Source organism: Sabethes cyaneus, chromosome 3 (assembly GCF_943734655.1).
Source record: "Sabethes cyaneus chromosome 3, idSabCyanKW18_F2, whole genome shotgun sequence".
Taxonomy (NCBI): Eukaryota; Metazoa; Arthropoda; class Insecta; order Diptera; family Culicidae; genus Sabethes; species Sabethes cyaneus.
Genome location: NC_071355.1, coordinates 118551574 through 118575663, shown reverse-complemented (window position 1 = coordinate 118575663; position 24090 = coordinate 118551574). Strand labels below are relative to the sequence as shown.

Here is a 24090-nt window from a genome sequence, read left to right as displayed (position 1 = left end):
TCTTTCGATCTGTTTTTGAAAAGCATTTAATCGCTGTGCAAGCTAATTCGGCCTGTCGGATTTAAAAAACACAGACACCACTATAGAAAATGGGCTCAATTTAGCCGCAGCGACTTCATCATTTTTCGCGACTATAACTCAAATTCAGTAGCGTTTTATTAAGACCAAAATACACGCCGATATTCAGTAAATATTATTCTATCAACTGGTATAAAAATCTTGTCTCGAATAAATATAGTTTTAACGTAGTTCCTGAATATTGTTCAGGCTACCGCTTAATGGGCTGGAAATACCCACCCGTACCCTAGCTTTCGATAATGGTTGCGACAGTGAAACAAAACGTACATTTTACTACTATCTATTTAGCTCGCCATTTACACCTGTCTCTCCTACCTTTTCCTTGCTTACTCTTACATATCACCTGTGCATTTCGTTGGGGGCCCCATAATAACGGCTTACTATTCCTCGACGGGTGAACGCTGCTCCAACGTAGACTTAATCTGATGACTCCATCACCCGGACGACAACACTAGAGAATGATGCTATTGCAAAATCGTCACAGCCGTTTTGTCGGCAGTCGTCGCTCTCACCGACGCCGCTTAGCTTCGAGTCACTGTGTGGCGCTCACCGAAAACCTAATCCGTACGCACCGAGGCTCTCGATCGGCTATGCTCGCCGCGCTGCAAACGATGATCGTCCTCGGTCGATCGCATGAGCGCTCTTCGCCCTGCCAAACTGGTACGCTAGAGTAACGTTCACTTGCCAAGTTGCGTCCAAAAGAAAAAAGCCCTATAACAAACACTGCGTTATCTGCCTGCATCATGCAGTAAAGGATTTGGTATTTACCTCCTTTTGAGGGCTTCTGTTTGCGTTCTGCAAAGGTGTTGACTCTGTTCTGACGTGCAGCGTGCCTTGGAATGAGTTTTCCGTGTGAACCCGTGAACCGTATGAAGTGCTTTGTATTGGACTGCGGATTAAATTTAAGTTAAGTACGACATTCATCCGCGTGCGTATCACATTTTTACCTCTAATCGGAAGATTTACGAATCGTTGTTCTGCTGTACGACCTTGCACGTGAAATACCTTCTGCTGTCTGTGAAATCCAATGTATGCATCAATTGGAATCTTAATTCCAATAGGAATCATGTGATTTTTAATAGCTACCTTGTACCGTTTTGTGTCCAAATGCAAGTGTGGACCAATTAATGGTGTATCCGTGGAGGTAATCTTGTTTACGGCACTTAGTTTCACTGGATTAAGGCAACCGAGTTAAAATAAACGTGTTCAGTAGCGATTCACTTGTAGATCACGGACTAAGCTAACGATTTATGGTGCCTTGATATTGAGGCGACCTTTTTCCTTCGTGGTTCACCGGAAACTGCTTTGTTCTTCGCAGCAGTCAGGGAGAGTACTTTTGAGAGCTAAGCTTAGAGAGTACTTTCTTATGTGCCTCTATTGAGAGCTGGTATAATGTCGCTTTGTATGTTTTTACTGCAGATGCATGGGCTGTGTACTTATAGGTAATGCACTATGAGAAAATTTACGGCATTTTGTCATGAAAAGATAGTCATTAGCTTGATCTAGGGTTGTTGATATTTTGAAAAAAATATCGATATCGGCAATATCGATATTTTGATCCTCCGCGATATTGTCATCGATATTTAGGCCGGATATCGATAGTTATATCGATATTGCAAAAACCCCGAATCTTCAAAACTACGTAATCGCACGAAACAGTGTGGTTTTACTTTTATGATCTTGATGCATTCTACGCATGTTTTCGTTGTAATTCAAGGAACAAGTGTGCCAAAGGCATCAAAATCCGTTAAAGTGAAATCGCACGTTTACCTAGTAACATTTAACTTTGCATGCAGCACCTAATCTTTTATTACATTAAACTCGGCATGCACCACATTGATCCCCTCGAACAGACCGACGGGTAAGTAAAACACCGGGTGAAAAATATCAGCAAACTGTGATATCCACAAAAAAAAATTCGCTTTGCTAAAAAAATTAAAACGTTGGTTTCTACACAAAATTTAATTGCTGTTTGTGACAAGCCAACGGGATAAAAAATTCAACTCACTCACAGTCGCTTTTGCCTGCGACGATTTTAGGCTGCCAAAAAGTTGTGCAGCGCGTTTTATTACAAACGGTAAGGACAACATCGTGGCCGATATCGGCCGCAAATATCAAAATATTGATAATATCGGTCAGCTCAATATCGGTCTGATATATCAATATTTTAAGGGCAGAAAATCGATAATATCAAATATCGATATAATATCAACAACCCTAGAGCGCAGTAGCGTACAGAGAACTAGTCCAGTAGCAGAGATTACTACTGGAACTATTCGTACTTCCTCCAGGTGCCACATTTGCCGTAACTCCTCGGCCAAATCATGGTATTTCGTGATTTTGGTCGAGAAAGTTGATTGCACATTGTGGTCTAGCGGTACAGCAATATCGATGAGGGTGACCCGCTTTATCCTTTTGTTGTAGACCACAATGTCAGGGCGATTGGCACGTATGAGGACATCCGTTATGATCTCGCGATCCCAGTACAGCTTTACACAGTCATTTTCCAGGACTGGGTGGGGCAGGTATTTGTAGTAGGGTACGTAGCAGTTTACCAAGTTATGCTTCAAAGCAAGTTGTTGGTGCACAATCTTGGCAACCGTATTGTGGCGATTGAGGTAGGCTGTTTCTGCTAACGCTTGGCAGCCTGCAATAACATGCTCAATCGACTCCCCTACTACATTGCACTTACGGCAACGATCCTCTATGTTTTCGTGCAATATGTACCTGCGGTAGTTCTTCGTTGCTATAACCCGGTCCTGGATGGCTACCATGAATCCTTCTGTCTCCGAAAAGAGATCACCTCGCACCAACCACGTATTTGATGCTGCTTTGTCTACGTGTGATTGTTCTAACTGATGGGGGTGCGTCCCATGCAGCTCTTTTTGCTTCCACGTTGCGATCTTTTCCTCGTCGGTTTTAAGAACGCAGTTCAGCTGATAGTCATGCTGCGCCAGGTGCAGAGCGCTGAACCCGTGGTCTGCCTCGCAAACAGTGCGATAGATTTCATGACGGTTCTGGCTTTCTACGAAATATCTCCGCAACTGTTGGATCTGTGAGGCACAAAGTGCCTGGATATCAATCACACCTATCAATCCTTCACTTCGTGGTAAGGTGATTCTTTTGGTGGCCGATTTTGGGTGGTGCGAACGGTGTTTTGTCAGCGATACTCTTAATGCTCGTTCGATCGCTTCCAATTCCGTTTTGGTCAATTTGACCACCCCGAAGCTGTATGTCAACAACGGCACGGCAAACGTGTTTATAGCCTTGATCTTGTTGCCGGCCGAGAGAAAAGTCTTCATTATACGGTTGATACGATGCAAGAAATTTTCCTGCAGTTCTTTCTTGATCATCGTGTGGTGAATACCTTTTAGTTGCAGGAATCCCAGGTATTTGTACGATTCACCTTCAACCATACTCCGAATCTCTTCTCTAGGGTTGACGCGGAAACTTTCGGCGTCCATACATGCTTAAATTATATGCTTTTTTTCGCTTTTTGCTATTCTTGTACAATTGTAAGTAACAGCAAGTGAAGAAAATGACAATTGAAATCTGAAATCAAAGAAAAGAAAAAACTTTCCGATTGAATCCCACTATTTAATATTTAATTGCGACAGATACGTAGTTCGCCTACAACGTGCAGGCTTCATCAGTGTCTTATTTCGAAGCGTATACGTATTTGTCGCGAATAAATATTAAATAGTGGAATTTAGTCGGAAAAAGTTTTTTCTTTTCTTTAATTTCAGAGTTCGTATTCCACTAAGAGGCTTCAAAAGCTTCAGACAATTGACATGTTTCTCACTTTTCTTGACTTTCAATGCAAATTTCAAAATTACATACATACATACATACATACATACACACATACATCACACACATTGAATACAATAAACATTTGATTGATATTTTGACGTAGGACTACGTCTTACGGCAAGTTTCGAGATAGGGTGTCATTCCAAAAAATCGAAAAATGCGAGCGTCACGAAAAATGAAAGGTTTTGAGCGCTAATAGCTCAGTGGTTTTCCGATCGATTTTCAATATTCTTACACCAATCGATCGGAAAATCTTCTAAGAATTGACCCAAATGAAGAAAAGTATGGGTTCTTGATGTTGAACTATTGAAAAATTGAAAATAATGAACCTATGCTTTACCAGAATTCTCGCTTCATGATTGATTGGAAGATTCTTTGTGATGTTCTAAACCTATACCAATTTGATATCTGTGCTTGGGAAGTAAGCCAAAACAAGTGACCAAGTTCCCTCATTTCAACAAGATTTCTTAACACTGCGATCAAACCTAGACCATTTTGATGTCCTTGCTTGGGAAGTACGCCAGAAAGAGTGACAAAGCCCCCTCGTGCCAACAGATTTCTTACGAACGCGATTAAATCTAGTCCAATTTGATGTCTGTGTTAGGGAAGTGTGCCAGAAAAAATGACACAAGTTCGTTGTCCCAACAGATCGCAAATTCTTTACTGCGAGACGATTAAACCTAGGCGAATTTGATATCTGTGTTGGAAAAATGTGCTACAGCTGTAGTGTTCGGTTATAATAGACTCTATGAATACGCCTGCTTGCCGTTTCATTAGAAATGCAGTGAAAAGATGTGTTGTTGATAAAATAGGATTGAATTCGTAAAATCCCTTCAACGTGGTAACCATGGGTAATAAAAACAATCCTTAATTTCAGTAAGATAGCAGGAAAGCAATAGTTTGTGTTCTTGATTTTGTTAAATTGTTTTCAAATGCACAATCTTTTGAGAATTGAACGTATGCAATGTTACTACTTTGATAAATGTTACATACAACGCATGTAGCATGTATATATGTTGCATATAGCATGTATACATGAAGAATCGAATGATTACAAGCATGAATACATGCTACTATCATTATAAAGAGACTTACGTAGTCCTGCGTCACCTATATATGCGGTCGTGTCTTGTACACAACCCCTCTGATTTTTTTATTTTACACGTTTTAACGGTTTAATATACGGTGCTTAACTGTTAAAGTTAGAATAACATTTGAATGACGACACCCCATCAGCCATATATACGTTTGCCATACGGACGGTTGCCATACGTACGATTGTCCTACAGACGAATGCCATAATGTATGTTTGCAATAATTAACGGGAGCCATAATGTACGTTTGCCATAATTCATATTTTTGGTATGGAGGCCCAGAGCTACACTTCGACCAGTTCAAAGCTTAAAGGACCAGCGCGACCAAGTCGCAAGAGGCCTGATTGATTTAGTTTAAAAAAAGCGGTTTTGCTGCTTTTCATTTTATAAAGAGTATCACGATGCGAGGACTAGGGAAATCTAACTAGAGGACGGTAAACCTAGGAAAACGAATAGACCTAGACAAATGTGAACACTCGCCGTTGCCTGCGGCTGGCTCGCCCTTAATCATCTAGGAAACGTTGAATATATGAATTATGGCAAACGTACATTATGGCTTCCGTCCATTACGGCAAGCATACATTATGGCATTCGTCTGTATGGCTCCCGTCCATTATGGCAAACATATATTATGGCATTCGTCTATATGGCATTCGTACGTATGGCAACCGTCCGTATGGCTATCGTATTTATGGCTCTCATCCGGTCACCCTTTTGAATTAATTGTCCGATTCTCAATAAATCGGTTTTGTTTTATAGATCTCAAATGTAATTTTCAAATTATAATAAATTGTGATGTTTTACCTTTCTACTATATAAATATATAGTAAAAAGGTATAGAAATCACTCGGAAAACCGGAAATGGAAAGAAGATCCCGCGGGCCGAATGTCATATACCATTCGACTCAGTTTCGAAAACTGAGCATTTTCTGTGTGTGTGTGTGTTGTGTGTGTGTGTGTTGTGTGTGTGTGTGTGTGTGTTGTGTGTGTGTGTGTTGTGTGTGTGTGTGTGTGTGTGTGTGTTGTGTGTGTGTGTGTGTTGTGTGTGTGTGTGTTGTGTGTGTGTGTGTTGTGTGTGTGTGTGTTGTGTGTGTGTGTGTGTGTGTGTGTTGTGTGTGTGTGTTGTGTGTGTGTGTGTGTGTGTTGTGTGTGTGTGTGTTGTGTGTGTGTGTGTGTGTGTGTGTGTGTGTGTGTGTGTGTGTGTGTGTGTGTGTGTGTGTGTGTGTGTGTGTGTGTGTGTGTGTGTGTGTGTGTGTGTGTGTGTGTGTGTGTGTGTGTGTATGTAACGCTTTCAATCTCACTCACTTTTCTCGGAGATGGCTGGACCGATGTTAATGTTCTTAGTGTCAAATGAAAGGTCTAGAGGTGTCCCATAGGTCGCTATTGAATTTCATACTGATCGGACTTTTAGTTCAAAAGTTATGTATAAAAATACGAAAAATATGGGACTTCATTATCTCATAGGTCTCTTAACCGATTTGAACCAAAGGAGCCTTGCAAACCTTTAACTTCTAAATTTCATGACGATCGGGCTTGTAGTTTGAAAGTTATATAAAGAAATGTGAAAAAATAAAAATAGTATTTAAAACATATTTTTGTAACATATACATATTAATTCAATGTAAAACATCACACAATTTATTATTATTTGAAAATTACTGTTAAGATCTATCAAACGAAACCGAGTTATTGAAAATCGGACGATTCATTCAAAAGTTATTCAAACTTTAACACTTAAGCACCGTATATTAAACCGTTAAAACGTGTAAAATCAAAACATGTATACATGCATGCATGTATATGTGTGTATGTGATGACAATTTGCAATTTTGAAATTTGCATTGAAATTTGCATTGAAATTCAAGAAAAGGGAGAAACATGTCAATTGTCAGAAGTTTTTGAAGCCTCTTAGTGGAATGTGGAATATGAACTCTAAAATTAAAAAAAAGAAAAAACTTTTGTCGACTAAATTCTACTATTTAATATTTTTTCGCGACAGATACGCATACGCTTTGAAATAAGACACTGATGAAGCCTGCACGTTGTAGGCGAACTACGTATCTGTCGGAAATAAATATTAAATACAGTAGGATTTCGAATTTGGCATCAAATGCGTTTCGCCTATGTTGCCAAAATCGAAACCGTGCCAAAATCGAGACCCTTTTTTGATATGACAAAATTGAATGTAAACGCATTAGAAATAGACTAAATGTTATTAATCAACGATTGCAACCTTTTTCACAAAATCCGCCAAGAGCTATCCGTGCGGTACAAGTAAGCTTTTGGCGACCTACGTTAAGACGTAGTCCAACGGCAATAAAAATATTGTTCGAAACATTCTATAACCGCAAACTTTTTTTCATGAACACACATAGGGCAACATTTTTTTGTCATTTAAAGTAATGCTGAAACTGACTGATATTTAAGCATACTTTTGGAAGTAAAATATTTTGTGTTGCCAAAAACGGATACTTTTGTTGCCAAAATGCCAATGTTGCCAAAAATCGAACCATGCCAAAACCGAACCATGCCGAATTCGAAATCCCACTGTATTGATTTCAGAACAATTGTCATTTTCTTCACTTGCTGTTACTCACAATTGTCCAAGAAAAACAAAAAGCGAAGAAAAGCAGTTAATTTAAGCATGTAGGTATAATGGTGTATTGGATTAAAAATACTAGTGAGTTGATTTTTCCAAATAAACTTATATAAATTTCAAACAATTTTTGCGCATCAATAGATGCTCTTTCCAAACAATAGATACTAGAGCTTAGAAATTTTATTTTATTTTATATGAAAAATAAGAGGAAAACATTGTACGGTAGTAATTTTGTACGATTTGTTTTCGTTACTGACACTTTAAAAGACAGAAATCTTATGTCATGTATCATATTTTAATTAATAAATCGAATTGACAAGCACTGGAAATCATATCGATCATATTTCCCATTCTCAAACATGTTTATGGCGCAGTTTTCGCACTATTCGACCTCATCTTGTTTCCCTAACCCTCTAACGGGATACATTGTAAAAACGATGCGATCAAGCTAATGACTATCTTTTCATGAAAGTACATTCTAAAGAAGCTTAAGTTTTGATTTTCATGCAAAAATAATTATCTGAAGGAGCGCCAGCTAAGAAATAGTTTCATTTCTCTTTTTCATATCAAATGCTCTATTCAGTTATTTTTTCTAATTCAGATATATTGCAAAATTGAAGCCAAGCAATCAATCATTTTGTTGTAGATATCCTTTTTCTTCAAAAGCGAAATATAATAATACATTTTCTGAACTCTTGTTTTTCAAAGATGCTAACTTTTGAACGCATGGTATTAATATAAAAATATCAAAAAATCTGCTATGAACACATATTTCATATTGTCAATTCAAAACTAGTTTCGTATGTGGCTCTGAAGCCCGAAAGTTAATGTCTCATGGCAGTAAAGGACTACCGGTCTAATCAGCGTCTTGTAGATTGTTAACTTCGTGCGGTGGCGAATTTTGCTCGATCGCGGCGTCCTACGGAGTCCAAAGTAGGCACGATTTCCTGCCATAATGCGTCTTTGTATTTCTCTGCTGGTGTCGTTGTTTGCGGTAACCAGTGAGCCCAGATACACGAACTCTTCTACCACCTCGATTTCATCACCGTCTAAATGAATCCGGGGAGGGAGGTCAGCATTCACTTCTTTAGAACCTCTTCCTTTCATGTATTTTGTTTTCGATACATTAATGACAAGTCCTATCCGTTTGGCTTCAGCTTTCAGTCCGATGTAGGTTTCCGCCATCTCCTCAAAAGTACGTGTAATGATGTCAACGTCGTCAGCGAAACCAAGAAGCTGGACGGACTTCGTGAATATCGTGCCACTCGTGTCTATACCCGCTCTTCTTATCACACCCTCCAAAGCGATGTTAAACAGCAAACATGAAAGCCCATCACCTTGCCGTAACCCTCTTCGTGATCCAAAGGGACTCGAGACTGCCCCTGATACTCAAACAACACACATTACTCGATCCATCGTCGCCTTGACCAATCGCGTTAGTTTATCCGGAAATCCGTAGTAGTGCATAATCTGCCATAGCTGATCTTGATCGATCGTGTCGTACGCCGATTTGAAGTCGATGAATAAATAATGCGTGGGCACGTTGTATTCGCGACATTTCTGCAACACTTGCCGAAGCGCGAAAATCTGGTCCGTGGTGGCACGGGCACCCATGAACCCCGCTTGATATTGCCCCACGAACTCCTTTGCAAATGGTGATAGTCGACGACATAAAAGTTGGGAGAGTACCTTGTAGGCGGCGTTCAACAGTGTGATTGCGCGGTAATTGCAACAATCCAACTTGTCGCCCTTTTTATAGATCGGATACACGATGCCTTCCGTCCACTCCTCCGGTAGTAGCTCATCCTCCCAAATCTTGACAATGACCCAGTGCAGCGCTCTAGCCAGTGCGTCACCACCGTATTTCAGCAGCTCGCCGGGTAGCTGATCAGCCCCAGCCCCTTTATTGTTCTTCAGCCGACCGATCTCCTCTGCTACCTCCTGGAGGTCAGGGGCTGATATTCTGTCGTCTTCTGCACGTGCTCCAAGATCTATTGCCATATCGTCACCTCCATGTTCAGCTACATCGCTGTTAAGGTGCTCGTCATAATACTGCTTCCACCTCTCGATCACCTCACGTTCGTTCGTGAGAAGATTACCGTCTGAGTCTCGACACATATCGGCCTGAGGCACATGGCCTTTGCGCGAACGGTTTAACTTCTCGTAGAACCTCCGTTTATCGTTAGCACGGTACAGTTCTTCCATCGCCTCGCGATCCCGATCTTCCTGTTGGCGCTTTTTCCTCCGGAAGACCGAGTTTTGCCTGTTCCGTGCTTGTTTATATCGATCCACATTCGCCCTCGTACGGTGTTGCAGCATCCTCGCACGTGCTGCATTCTTCTCCTGCACTAATTGCTCGCATTCGCCGTCGAACCAATCGTTTCTTCGGTTCGGATTCATTGTACCTAGTGCCGCTAAAGCAGTGCTACCGATGGCGGTCTTAATGCCTTTCCAACCAACTTCAAGAGTTGCTGCGCCAAGTTGCTCTTCCGTTGGTAGCGCTACTTCCAGCTGCCGCGCGTATTCCTGGGCAACTCCGGTGACTCGTAGCTGCTCGATGTTGGGTCGCGGCGTACGACTTCGACGCGTGTTATGCACCGCCGAGAGTTTTGAGCGCATGCAGACTGCAACTAGGAAATGATCCGAATCTATATTCGCACTGCGGTAGGTGCGAACGTTTATAACATCAGAGAAGAATTTACCGTCGATTAGAATACGGTCAATTTGGTTTTCTATTCGTTGGTCTGGTGATCTCCAGGTGGCCTTGTGGATATCTTTGCGGGGGAAGAAGGTACTTCGGACTACTATTCCGCGGGAAGCTGCAAAATTTACGCATCATTGGCCGTTGACGTTCGTCACGTCGCTAGGTGGATTAATGCTTATATAATACTTATATGAAATTTGGCAGTTAAGGGTTTGTTTGTTCAAATCGGTTAAGGGACCTATGAGATAATGAAGTCCCATATTTGTCGTATTTTTGTACATAACTTTAGAACCAAAAGTTCGATCACTATGAAATTCAATAGTGACCTATGGGACATCTAGACCTTTCATTTGACACTAAGAACATTTAAATCGGTCCACACACACACACACACACACACACACACACACACACACACACACACACACACACACACACACACACACACACACACACACACACACACACACACACACACACACACACACACACACACACACACACACACACACACACACACACACACACACACACACACACACACACACACACACACACACACACACACACACACACACACACACACACACACACACACACACACACACACACACACACACACACACACACACACACACACACACACACACACACACACACACACACACACACACACACACACACACACACACACACACACACACACACACACACACACACACACACACACACACACACACACACACACACACACACACACACACACACACACACACACACACACACACACACACACACACACACACACACACACACACACACACACACACACACACACACACACACACAGAAAATGCTCAGTTTTCGAAACTGAGTCGAATGGTATATGACTTTAATTCGGCTCGCAGGACCTTCTTTCAATTTCCGGTTTTCCGAGTGATTTATATACCTTTTTTCTATAGAGTAGGGCGGGGCATAAGTGCGATGTTTGAAGTTGTCATCAATTTTCGCGAGATATAAAGAAGAACAACAACAAAATATATTTTATAGTGATGCAGCTACTCAATGTCTTTACATTCAACTATAAATCATCTGGAATAATAGTGTTATTGAAAATAAATTTTTCATTCTTCTGATCAAGTGCCGATTCGCAGTTTTACCCCACTAGCGGGGCAAAAGTGCGAAGCTCGAATCCATGAAATTAGCACAGCAGTAGCTAACAAAACCATATTATCGTCAATCTGCGGTATGTTTCGGTAAGGAATATTCTCAATTTACACCTTTCCTATTTTGCGCTGGTGTATTGCAGCCTCCGACAGATCGAAACTTTCCCAAACGTTTGTTTTTTGTTTCATCAGCGGAAAAACATTATTTTCCTTCGACCAACATCTGTAGGGCATAGTTTTCTGCAGATCTTCCATTTCTAGTATCTGTAATATGGTGCCAAAAGCTGTATATAATTAGCTATACATTTTTGTCTCGTCCATGAGTCGCAATTTTGCCCCGTCCGTGAATCGCACCTTTACTCCGCTAGGCGCTTGACGGAGTTTGATTAAATTATGGAAAAGCGAAATATATTTTGTAAACTCTTTTCACCGTATTTTCAAAACAGATATGCGAGTGATGTAAAACACTGCTACAAATTTTCAACAAGTAATATCCTGCTGTTGATATCGTATTACCCGTATAACAAAAAATTACATCAAAACCGCCCTAAAATAACATTTGCACATAACTCAGCAACTATGCTTCGTAAGCAACCAAAATTTACGTTAGATTCAAGCAGTCAAAGTAGTCACCTATCCAAGCCAATGTAGAAAATTTACTCGGAATCTGCACCGATAAATCATTAAATCGAATCCTTACTCTATAACAAAGGTAAAAATGTAGTTTCAACCACATTTATGGTTGTTTTACGCACAAACCGAAATTTCATTTTGTTTCAAACTGATATGTATGATTGAAATGAAAATATTTACATCGAAAACTCAATTTGACTACTTTACTTTTAATTCAAAACTGTTGTTTTCTTGATTCAAATAGAATTTCGTTTTGAAACAAAAATATTTTTTGGTTGTTATAAAAAGTTCGTTTGAAACAAACGAATTTCTTCGCTCGGTGATAGAAACGAAACCTTTCCCCGAACAACCCCGTTGATAATCGCGGCTATAACGCTGACGGACGAACAGCGTTGCGCGCAGTAGCTTACAAGTCGTAAGGACTTGCATAGTGTCGTCGTCCCGTCAGTAAAATGAGTTAGATTCTCGATCCATGAATCGAACTTTTACCCCGTCAATAAATCGAACTTTCGCCCCGCTAGGCGCTTGGCGGGGTTTGATTAAATTATGGAAAAGCAAAATCTATTTTGTAAATTCTTCTCACCGCAATTTCAAGAGAGATATCTGAGTGATGTTAAGCGCTGCTACAATTTGTCAATAAGTAATATCCTCCTGTTGATATCGTATTTGCCGTACAACGAAATATTACATCAAAACCGTTCTAAAATAACTTTTACCCATAACTCAGCAACTATGATTCGTAAACAACAAATGTTTATGGTAGATTTGAGCTGTACTCACCCATCCATGCCAATGTAGTCACTTTACTCGGAATCCGCACTGATAAATCATTGAATCGCACTTTTACCCGCATCGCACTTTTTTTACCCCTCCTTGCTCTATATTTATATAGTAGAAAGGCAAAACGTCATAAAAGTGGTAATGTGTTTTCATGCTTATAATTCAGTCAATTCTTAATAGATTTCAAAGATACTATCACCAATAGATTGGAAAATCATCTGACCCAAATATAGAAAACTATTCACTTTCAAGCGCACGCTATTGAAAAATTGAAAATAACTAACTCGGTCTAACTAGAAATTTTCGATTCGTGATTGGTTAGAATTATTTCTAATTATTTTCGTACAGGTCATAACACAATCCACGAATCAACGAGAAAGTTCTATAACTAACTTAGAGTATAATTAAATGGGATTTTACTCTTCCTCGTTGATATGTCTTAATGATACCATTACTGCTATCTCGTTCTACTACGAGCAACATGAAAGCTTTGACGGTTAAGCGTCGCTTTTGATAATTGAGCCGTTCCAAATTATAATGGTCTATTTTTGTCAAAAATGAGATTTTTGCATAGATGTAGTACCTACCATGAAAGCACTAGTCGCCGCGCACTTAGTACGTTGGCTGATATACATAAATGCATGCATAAAAATATTTCTTTTACCTATTATTATGCAATGTACATTTTCGGTTATTGTTTTTATTACGCTTTCAGACAAAAATATTAAAAACGTCATTTTGTTGCCACTAATCAGCAAAACACGACTTCGAGTGCATCATGGACATGTACAAATCCCCGCGCAATAATTTTGCTCCGTTACCATTGCAGTGCAACAATGGTTCAATCGCAGCGGACTTTTCGTACTCATTTATTTCAATAAACATTTATATTATATTCAACTGCTAATATGTTGTTATAAATTTTACTATCATAAATATGTTTTTCAATAGTTCTTTTTAATTATTTGTCTTTTAAAGCAAAATACTTCTGTATATGTACATCCAAATGCAAAACAATCCTTCCCTTTAGAAAAACTGTTGTACAATAGAACATTAGAACATTCTCCATAACCTTTTCCTGGTTCTACAAGTAGATGCTATCTTCCAAAGACCCGTGCGCGGTGATAGGATAACGTAATATTTCAGTTGTACCAAAGGCCGCACACTCGAAAATACCAGCAAAAATGCAACAACGATTAAAATGTGCAGCATTTTATATAAAGAAATGTTTTGTTCACTTCTCGTTTCCGTTTTTGTGGAATATTTTTGCTACGCGTCCCAAGAAACTCTTAAATTCAAGAATGCACTTTTTTAGTTTGACAGCTAACAATTTTGCAAAGATGGCGTCTTGTAGTATCACCCGCTTGAATTTAGTTTTTCTTTGCATCTTCAAGCGTCGCCTGGTTGTCTATTTTGCTTTAACATAAACAGAAAAAGTGTAACTGAACTGTATGCATAAAATAATTATAAGTTTTTATTTTAATTTTATGTAATTATTGAAAATATTGCCGGGTGCGCGGCCACTGGAACTGCGCGGCGACTGGTGCTTTCACGGTATATAAACAATAAAAATTTTAAAATAGTAAGTTTCCAACCTGCTTTTTTCATGTTGAATTTTTGGACCTTATCGTCCCGAAGAATTCCTTGCCGTTCCAGAGAAAACGTTCTGAAGCAAGCAGCCTCCAATTTCTCATAAAAAAAAACCCGATTTAATCCACCTAGTGGTGAAAGGAACCTTTGTTGTACGGTCTTACTTGCTATTTGAGATAGAAATCGACACGTCTTCGGAACATAATTCATCTATTGGTTATCGTTGCGTAGTACGTCGGTTTACATAAAATTTTTGAAAATTGAATAAGTTTACAAAATTTGAACAAAATAGGAACACTTTTAAAATTTGATAGATCTTTTTTTCATGAAATTGCTGAGTAAGGATAAGTAAGTTGTTATTAATCTGAGTAAGTGCAAATAAAAGTAAGTTGTAAGAGGAAATCTTATCCTTTAGCATATACATTGTCTAGTAAAGGTCTAGTTTATAAGTTTTTGAACTATGCATAGTTTCCTGTAATGCCATCCTATTTGAATCACATCAATAGAGTTTTCTTGAATGATTTTCATCAATTTTTATTAACTCACGCTGTTGTATTTTATACAACACGTGTAGGTTTTTCAACGCCATCTATCTATATATTATATATATAAAAATGAAATGCTGTTCGTGTGTCCGGTATAGACTCGCAAACCGCTCGACGGATTTTGATAAAACTTGGCATACACATTGCGTTTGATGTGAGGAATGTTGTTAGCATGGTTTGAGACCCCTCTCCCCTCTAGAAGGGGGGGGGGCTCGCATACAAATGGAACACAAATCTGTTCATAACTCGGGAACTAATCAAGCAAATGGAACCAAATTTGGCATGTGAAGGTTTGCGGAGGCAGATATTTTTTCGGTGGTAAATTAAGACCTCTCCCTCCTTTAAGAGGGGGAGCTTCCATACAAATAAAACAAAAATTTCCTCATAACTTGACTATTAATCAAGCAAATGGAACCAAATTTGGCATGTGAAGGTCTTTGGAGGTAGAATTTTTTTCTATGGTAAATTAAAACCTCTCCTTTCTTTAAGAGGGGGGGCTTCCATACAAATAAAACAAAAATTGCCTCATAACTCGACTATTAATCAAGCAAATGAATTTGGAAGTTACTGGAGGCAGAATTTTTTTCTATGGCGTATTGAGATTAAACAAATCATACAAAGATCATACAAATTAAACAGAATTTTTTGCAATATTCAAAAAGTAAGATAATATAATACTATTTTAAAAAGGAAATTGAAGATAAAATACATTGTTGAAATGAAAATATGAAGAAAATAATGTTGTGATTACACTAAGTTTATGGTTTCTGACCAGTTTTCAACTGATTTCAATCGCACTGCACTGATGTTTTATTACGATTTTGCCAACATTACCATTTTCAGGGTTGGTAATAAAACCCAAATTGTTACGTTGGGCTGCTCAAGCCACAAATGCTGATGCGTTGGATTAGAAATCTGCTGCATGATTTAGGAATATCTAGGGTAGTCAAAAAGAAAGTTCTTGGTTGCAAGATTACAATTAATCAAATCTTCAGGATTATGCATGTACCCCCTTTTTAGAATGGCGTAGCAACGCGCGCCGGGTCCTCTAGTATTGTTATAAAGTTACAAATCGTTGTTTAACTAACGTATATTCTTCAACAAACTTATTGTAAGCAAAATATCATAATTATTCAATGCATTAATAATTTAAATTGTTGGGAAAATTTATGCAGCAAAACTATCAGCAAATGCAAAATGTTTAAAATCTATCCGTCTGCTGGTAGTCGAGCAAAGTTCAAACATACAGGTATACTATTTTCAGCAAAGTTGTGTATTTTTACTATTTGTACAATTTTGTAGTACATGAAAAAGTCCTACAACAGTTACAAAAAGAGCAAAAATAAAAAAAACTGATTTTACAAAGTCATATACAATAAATAAGATATTTTTATCTTCGCTGCAGAGATAGAAGGTTACTGTCTTTAGCAAAATTTCTTGTAATAATATGCTCTATAACTTTGCAGAACACATCAATGTGTTATATTTACACTGAAGAAAAATATTTCTTTTATTTCACTTTTAGGGGGATTAATCAAAACTTAAATTCCACCAGACGATAGAGCTTTCAATTTCAAGAAAGTCTTCCAAAGGTTCGATAAACCTAAAACCAAGTTTTCCCAGTCAAAACTCTAGTGCACACGTTTTCTTTGGTTTTGGGCCATTCCCAAAACCATTCCCCCACCATTCAATAGTGATCTATTAGGATATATTATCTTTCAAATGAGACTAGTAGCGCATAAATCGGTTTGGCCATCTCTAAGAAACAGGCGATAATTATTACCTTGTCAAAACAGGTTTTTTAAGCATAACTTTTAAACTACTTGTTTGTTTTCAAATAAAAATTCCTGAACAATTTACCTTTAATAAGGGCTTTCATTTGATACCAAGATCGTTGAAATCGGTCATGTAGTTCCGAAGAAACCCGTGTCACGTATTTTTCACATTTTTGCTTATAACTTTTAAACGGAACGTCGTATCACGAAACAACTCAATAGTGATCTACTAGACAATAGCACCTTTCAATCAAAAGTAATAGCGAACCATTCGGTTCAGCCATCTCTGAGAAACAGGCGATAGAAAAAATCATTACATACATACACACACACACAGGCATTGCTCAAATCATCGAACCCTATCGATTGGTATATGTGACTTGGCCCTCCGGGGCTCGGATCAGTTTCGTGTTTTTCGACCAATTTTTAAACCTTTGTTATAGTATAACAAAGGTAAAACCAAGAGCAAAACTATTTTTACCATTGTTATACTATAACAAAGGTTTAAAAATTGGTCGAAAAACACGAAATTGATCCGAGGCCCGGAGGGCCAAGTCACATATACCAATCGATAGGGTTCGACGATTTGAGCAATGTGTGTGTGTGTGTGTGTGTGTGTGTGTGTGTGTGTGTGTGTGTGTGTGTGTGTGTGTGTGTGTGTGTGTGTGTGTGTGTGTGTGTGTGTGTGTGTGTGTGTGTGTGTGTGTGTGTGTGTGTGTGTGTGTGTGTGTGTGTGTGTGTGTGTGTGTGTGTGTGTGTGTGTGTGTGTGTGTGTGTGTGTGTGTGTGTGTGTGTGTGTGTGTGTGTGTGTGTGTGTGTGTGTGTGTGTGTGTGTGTGTGTGTGTGTGTGTGTGTGTGTGTGTGTGTGTGTGTGTGTGTGTGTGTGTGTGTGTGTGTGTGTGTGTGTGTGTGTGTGTGTGTGTGTGTGTGTGTGTGTGTGTGTGTGCGTGTGTGTGTGTGTGTGTGTGTGTGCGTGTGTGTGTGTGTGTGTGTGCGTGTGTGTGTGTGTGTGTATGTATGTAATGATTTTTTCTATCGCCTGTTTCTCAGAGATCGCTGAACCGAATCGTTCGCTATTACTTTTGTTTGAAAGGTATTATTGTCTAGTAGATCACTATTGAGTTGTTTCGTGATACGACGTTCCGTTTAAAAGTTATAAGCAAAAATGTGAAAAATACGTGACACGGGTTTCTCCGGAACTACATGACCGATTTCAACGATCTTAGTATCAAATGAAAGCCCTTATTAAAACTAAATTGTTCAGGATTTTTTTATTGAAAACAAACAAGTAGTTTAGAAGTTATCCTTAAAAAACCTGTTTTGACAAGGTAATAATTATCGCCTGTTTCTTAGAGATGGCCAAACCGATTTATGCGCTACTAGTCTCATTTGAAAGATAATATATCCTAATAGATCACTATTGAATGATTTTTTGATTGGACGTTTAATTTGAAAGTTATGAGCAACCGTATACACCACACCAAAATTAACAATAATTTAGAATGATTTTAACGAAGAAAATTTACCTAATTTCAATTATTTTAATATCAAACGAGAGGTTTTCACACTACGAATATATATGCAAAATTTCATGAGAATTGGTTTTACCGGTCAAAAGATATTAACCCTCGAACACTCGCGCCAACTTTTGTACTACAGTTATTCGCGCGCAAAATAGTCCCAAACCAAAGAAAACGTGTGCAAGGGAGTTTTGACTGGGAAAACTTGGTTTTAAGTTTATTAAACCATTGTAAGAGTTACTTGAAATTGAAAGCTCTATCGTCTGGTAGAATTTAAATTTTGATTAGGGGGATTAAAAGTGAAAAAAAAATTTTATTTTTCTTCAGTGTCAATATAACACATTGATGTGTTCTGCAAAGTTATAGAACATATTATTACAAGAAATTTTGTTGAAAACAGTAAAATTCTATCTCTGCAGCGAAGATAGAAAAATCTTATTTATTGTATATGAATTTGTAAAATCAGTTTTTCTATTTTTGCTCTTTTTGTAATTGTTGTATAACTTTTATATGTACAACAAAATTGTACAAATAATAAAAATACACAACTTTGCTGAAAATAGTATACCTGTATGTTTGCTTTTTTAGGAACTGTAGAACTTTGATTATAAAGAATGCCCCAATTTTGACTCCGAATTACTCGACTACCAGCAGACGGATACATTTTAAACATTTTACATTTGCTGATAGTTTTGCTGCATACATTTTCCCAACAGTTTAAATTATTAATGCATTGAATAATTATGACATTTTGCGCACAATAAGTTTGTTGAAGAATATACGTTAGTTAAACAACGTTTTGTAACTTTATAACAATATGGCGTTGGAAAACCTACACGTGTTGTATCAAATACAACAGCGTGAGTAACCGAAGGTTAATAAAAATTGTTGAAAATTATAGAAGAAAACTCTACTGATGTGATTCAAATAGAATAGCCACAGAGAACAGACATCCAAGCAAAAGGTCCCCACTTGGATAAAACTTGTGTCAAATTAGTTGGGAAACTATAGTGATGATGTCGCTGAAGGCGCATAAAATTCTACACTAAACTCACAACAACTAACTTCTGGCGCTAGCATAACGCTTATAGTCCATATAAACTAGCGCCAGAGGAGCCAAAGGTTGTCAGTGTGCAAATCAAAAGAATCATTTAGTTGGGAAACTATAGTGGTGGTGACGCTAGCATATTAGGTGATTTTAATTTGAAATTTTATCCAACAATTCCCAAAAAATTTGTTCGTGAATGGATGTCTATTCTCTGTGCATAGTTCAAAAACCTATAAACTAGACCTTTACTAAACAATGTATATGTTAAAGAATAAGATTTCCTCTTACAACTTACTTTTATTTGCACTTACTCAGATTAATAACAATAATTTACCCTGTTGAGAAAGCATGTACAGTATATAGTAAAATTTTCCTTAACAGTGTTGCCAGCTTTTCAGATTAAATTTTGGAATTTGGCAACATTGTTAATTTTTTTAAATGATTCTTATATTAAAAAATCTGGGAAATACAATGGAGTTGGAAATTTTTAGATCAAATTGTATTCATAGAGAAAAAATAGTAATTTAGTTTTTAAATTAAATTAAAAAATATTTGGCAGCACTGGTACTAAAAAAATACTATTTTTTTTAACTCCTTGGGCAATTTTCAATTTTGAAAATTTGATAATGCATAATACCTTTTTAGACTTAATGTTTTCGCAGATATAAGCAAAAGAAAATAAGGCCATTAAAAATATTTTTTAAAGTTTTTGTCCTTTGGACGCTGGGCAACTGAATGGTGGTGTAACAAAAGTTTGCTGCAACTAATTGTCAAAAAATGTGATCTAATATATTTTAGTAGAAAACGTAACAAACCTGATGTGACAACTTCTTAGGTGACCAGAATGTGAAAAAGTGCAATAGAGTTAGCGATTTAGGGGTTATCCTTAACTCAAAGCTAACATTCATTGATCATAATAACACAATTATAAACAGAGCTAATAATATGTTAGGCTTTATTAAACGTTTTTGCTATAACTTTTAGGACCCATACACTATTAAAACATTATACGTTGCATATGTTAGATCAATATTAGAATATTAAAGTATAGTATGGTCTCCATTTACAATCACACATGAAGAAAGAATAGAATCAGTACAAAAAGAGTTTTTATTATATGCACTGCGTAGGATAGTTTGGACTCAATTCCCGTTACCGTCTTATAAAGATAGATGCATGCTTATTGATATTCAAACAAGGAACGGCGAGAATTTGCAATGGAATCTTTTATAAACAATATCGTTTCGCATAAAATCGATTCAACGGAAATCTTATCAAAGTTGAACTTTTATGTGCCAACACGACATTTGAGACATCGGCAAATATTTACAATTAATAATTATAAAACGAACTATGCAAAATTTGGACCTATTAATCAAATGATGACTGTTCGCAATATACATTGCAACAATATTGACTTCACAATGTCTCTAAAATAAAACTTAAGCAATACTTTGGTAATTTACTGCGCAGTTATAATGTATTAAGATTACCGAAATTCTTTTTGAAACGGAAATTATGAGCGAATGCCAAAAGGTGGCCCAACCCCGACGGCATAATTTTATCCTGACATAATGATTTTTTGTATACTTACACTATGAAGCACTACATCTGGGGAATTGTTTCTAGATGCACCCCCTGAGGAATGCGGTGTATATCGTAGGGTGTAGTTCAAAAATCCTCCATAGGAACCTAGCTTATTGCCCAAGAATCTAAAAATAAAAAAGCAAGTTAAACTAACGCATTATATAACTAAATTTTTTACTTATTACTTTGCTGGCAATCTCCAATAAAATGTGTTGTCGCTAGTGCCGAAGTTGCGGTATACTATTTCACGGCTAGAGGTTGGAAGGTCGGTAGCAACTATTGCAGGATTTATGTAATCAGAAATGAGAGAAAAACCAGATCCTGACTGACCATTGCTAAAACTTGCTTGCAAAGTATCTTTTATCAGACTGGTGCTAGTACACGTTCTTGAGACGCCCATGCAAAAGCACTCAACACAACCATTCTCGTTCATGAAAAAATGTTCGAGTTGACATCGATCACAATAATCTCCAGTAACTCCAGTTTTGCAAAGGCATCTACCGTTTTGAAGTATTTGCTTGGTACCTTTAGGATTACAGTTAGAAGGGGGAGGTAACAAGCAACCGCCTACCATCGGATTTCCTATGTAGCCAGGAGCACATAGCTGACATCTGTCCCCAATATATCCTTTATCGCAATTACAAACTACTACATTGTAGTTGTTCAAGAAACAAGTGACCGCTTTGGACTTGTCATTCGGAATATGGCATGGGCAAGGTTGACATGCGACACCTTTATTAGGGTCGCCATAGTAACCAGGGCGGCAGTCTTGTAGTTTTATAGTGCATCGTCCCAACCAGGGACCACTACTTTGCCGTACGTAGCCAATGTCACAGTTTTCACATGATAACCCCTTATATCCCGGAGGGCATCTACACTCTTCCACAAGTGTTGCAGAACCTAAACCAAAATCGTGACTTGCAGCAGAATCCATTGTAATATCTAGTAATTCAATATTTCGTTCTACTCCATCCACATACAACATTTTTAGTAAGATACTCTCAATACTTGCCAACGCCATCATAATATCTTCGCGTGTAGCCAATGAATTATCAAGCTTGCGCCAAACACTGGGCAAGAAGTGTGCAGCTACAGAGTTTCTTTCATCCGGGTAGAATGGAGTACTTTGATAATATAGAAGAATCATATTATGTCCCTATTTATGAAAAAAAGAATAATAAAATGATATTATATTGGTTTGAAAAATCTTGCCTTGACTATTATATCAGGTGATTTATTAGGCTTCCCAATCCCGTCATATTCAACCTGATAACGGATAGATCCGCCATATGATTTAAGTTGATTTCCTTTGTATTCAGCTGGAAGAGAATAGTAGGGAATTTGTCGCCCAGGAATAATATTCGCCAATCTTAGCTGCACACCATGCCTGGTTACTGCTAAATCATGATTGGTGAATTCACTCTCTTTTATTTGTCGTTGGCCGGTCCATGGGCCTTCTACACCGACAATTGTAAGTGAAGTAACTGGAGGTTGCAGCTGTAAAATTGTAATAATTATAATAATCATTTATTATAATACGAATATTTTATTATTGTGACCTTGAGCATTTTTCACTGGTTCTTATAAAACTGTTATGTAACAATATTTTAAAAATTTTAAAGTAAAATGGAGAAATGTGTGAATGCATTGAGACCACCGTAAGATCGACACTTTTAAGGCATGCTCCACATGGGATGTACAAAGGGTAACACAGGACAGGTAATCCTACATCCCTTGCGCTTAGTCACCCCTTGTGTCCATTCGGCCTCGCGTTCATTCGGCGTCACGTCCATTATGCATCACGTTCATTATGCCTTTTGGTAGTATGTCTTACATCTGTTATGCCTGATGTCTGTAGGCCTAGCGTACTATGTCTTGCGTCCGTATGCCTAATGTCTGTATGCACCGTGTACTGTCCCCCTAAGTAACGGATGACAACTAAAATTTTGGAATTTTTTTCTCAAGCTGTCAAAAAGAGACACAGATACATGATTTGCCGAAATTAAGGATACATTATCCATTGTTGAAAAAAAATAGTGTACATTTGAAAACGGTCTGTAATCGGCTGTTCGGCGAAGCTTCCGTTTGATGTCCAAACAGGAGCGTCATGTCAACTTTGCGAATGCATCTCTTCATTCTACCAATCAACTGTTTGCAATTCGTGGCTCTCCAGTTATTTTTGTACACCAAGGTACTCAAAATCCCGAAGAAATCTTCGATTGGGTGCACTGAGATAGATTTGTCGGGTCGTGTTTTTTGGGTACATATGGGATCAAATGGGTATTCAGGAACGATTGTGTTTTTGACGTAGGACTACGTCTTACGGCAAGGTTTGGGATAGGGTGTCATTCCAAAAAATCGACAAGTGCGAGGTGCGAGCGTCACGATAAATGAAAGATTTTGAGCGCTAATAGCTCAGCGGTTTCCAGATCGATTTTAAATAGTTTTACACCAATCGATCGGAAAATCTTCTACGCATCCACACCAATAATGAAATCTGTTGATTCCAAAGTACGTATTATTGAAAAATTGAAAATAATGAAACATTGTCCAACTGGAAATCCTCGCTTCGTGGTTGGTTGGACGATTCTTTACGATGATCTAAACCTATATCAATTTGATATCTGTGCTTGGGAAGTAAGTCAAAACAAGTGACAAAGTTTCTTCGTCTCAACAAGATTTCTTGACACTGCGATTAAACCTAGACCATTTTGATGTCCTTGCTTAAGAAATACGCCAGAAAGAGTGACAAAGCCCCTTCGTGCCAATAAATTTCTTTCGAACGCGATTAAACCTAGTCCAATTTGATGTCTGTATTAGGGAAGTGTGCCAGAAAAAAATGACTAAAGATAGGAAGGAGGCGAACCAACCGCAGGCTGAAAACTCTCTAATATAGAAAAAAATACAAGGTATTCAGCCCTAAGGGTTGTACGGAAGTGTGACGTAGGACTATATCAGATCATTAGATCAAAGACTAATGTAAACTGCTTTTCTGGCACATGTATGTTGTTCGAATATGTTCGAATACTTTGCCCCATAAAACCCCGTGAGAGCGTTCAGAGCCGGAGATGAGAAGAACAAATATGCTGGAGATCATAATGAACGCAATTGAGATCCATACTATGATATACTATTGCTACAACTATTGATTTTGCTAT

General features: G+C 38.0%; 1 protein-coding gene across 8 annotated transcripts in view; it reads right to left on the bottom strand.

Moving 5' to 3' along the window:
• LOC128742843 (basement membrane-specific heparan sulfate proteoglycan core protein) overlaps positions 1-24090 on the bottom strand; it is a 1551467-nt gene that overhangs the window by 733865 nt on the left and 793512 nt on the right. For all 8 annotated transcript variants that reach the window (XM_053839324.1, XM_053839321.1, XM_053839325.1 and 5 more), the window contains 3 exons: positions 22145-22429; positions 21118-22088; positions 20940-21057 (listed from right to left, as the gene is read on the bottom strand). In XM_053839324.1, coding sequence (XP_053695299.1) covers positions 20940-21057; positions 21118-22088; positions 22145-22429 — 1374 coding nt within the window. The remainder of the gene's footprint in view (positions 1-20939; positions 21058-21117; positions 22089-22144; positions 22430-24090) is intronic.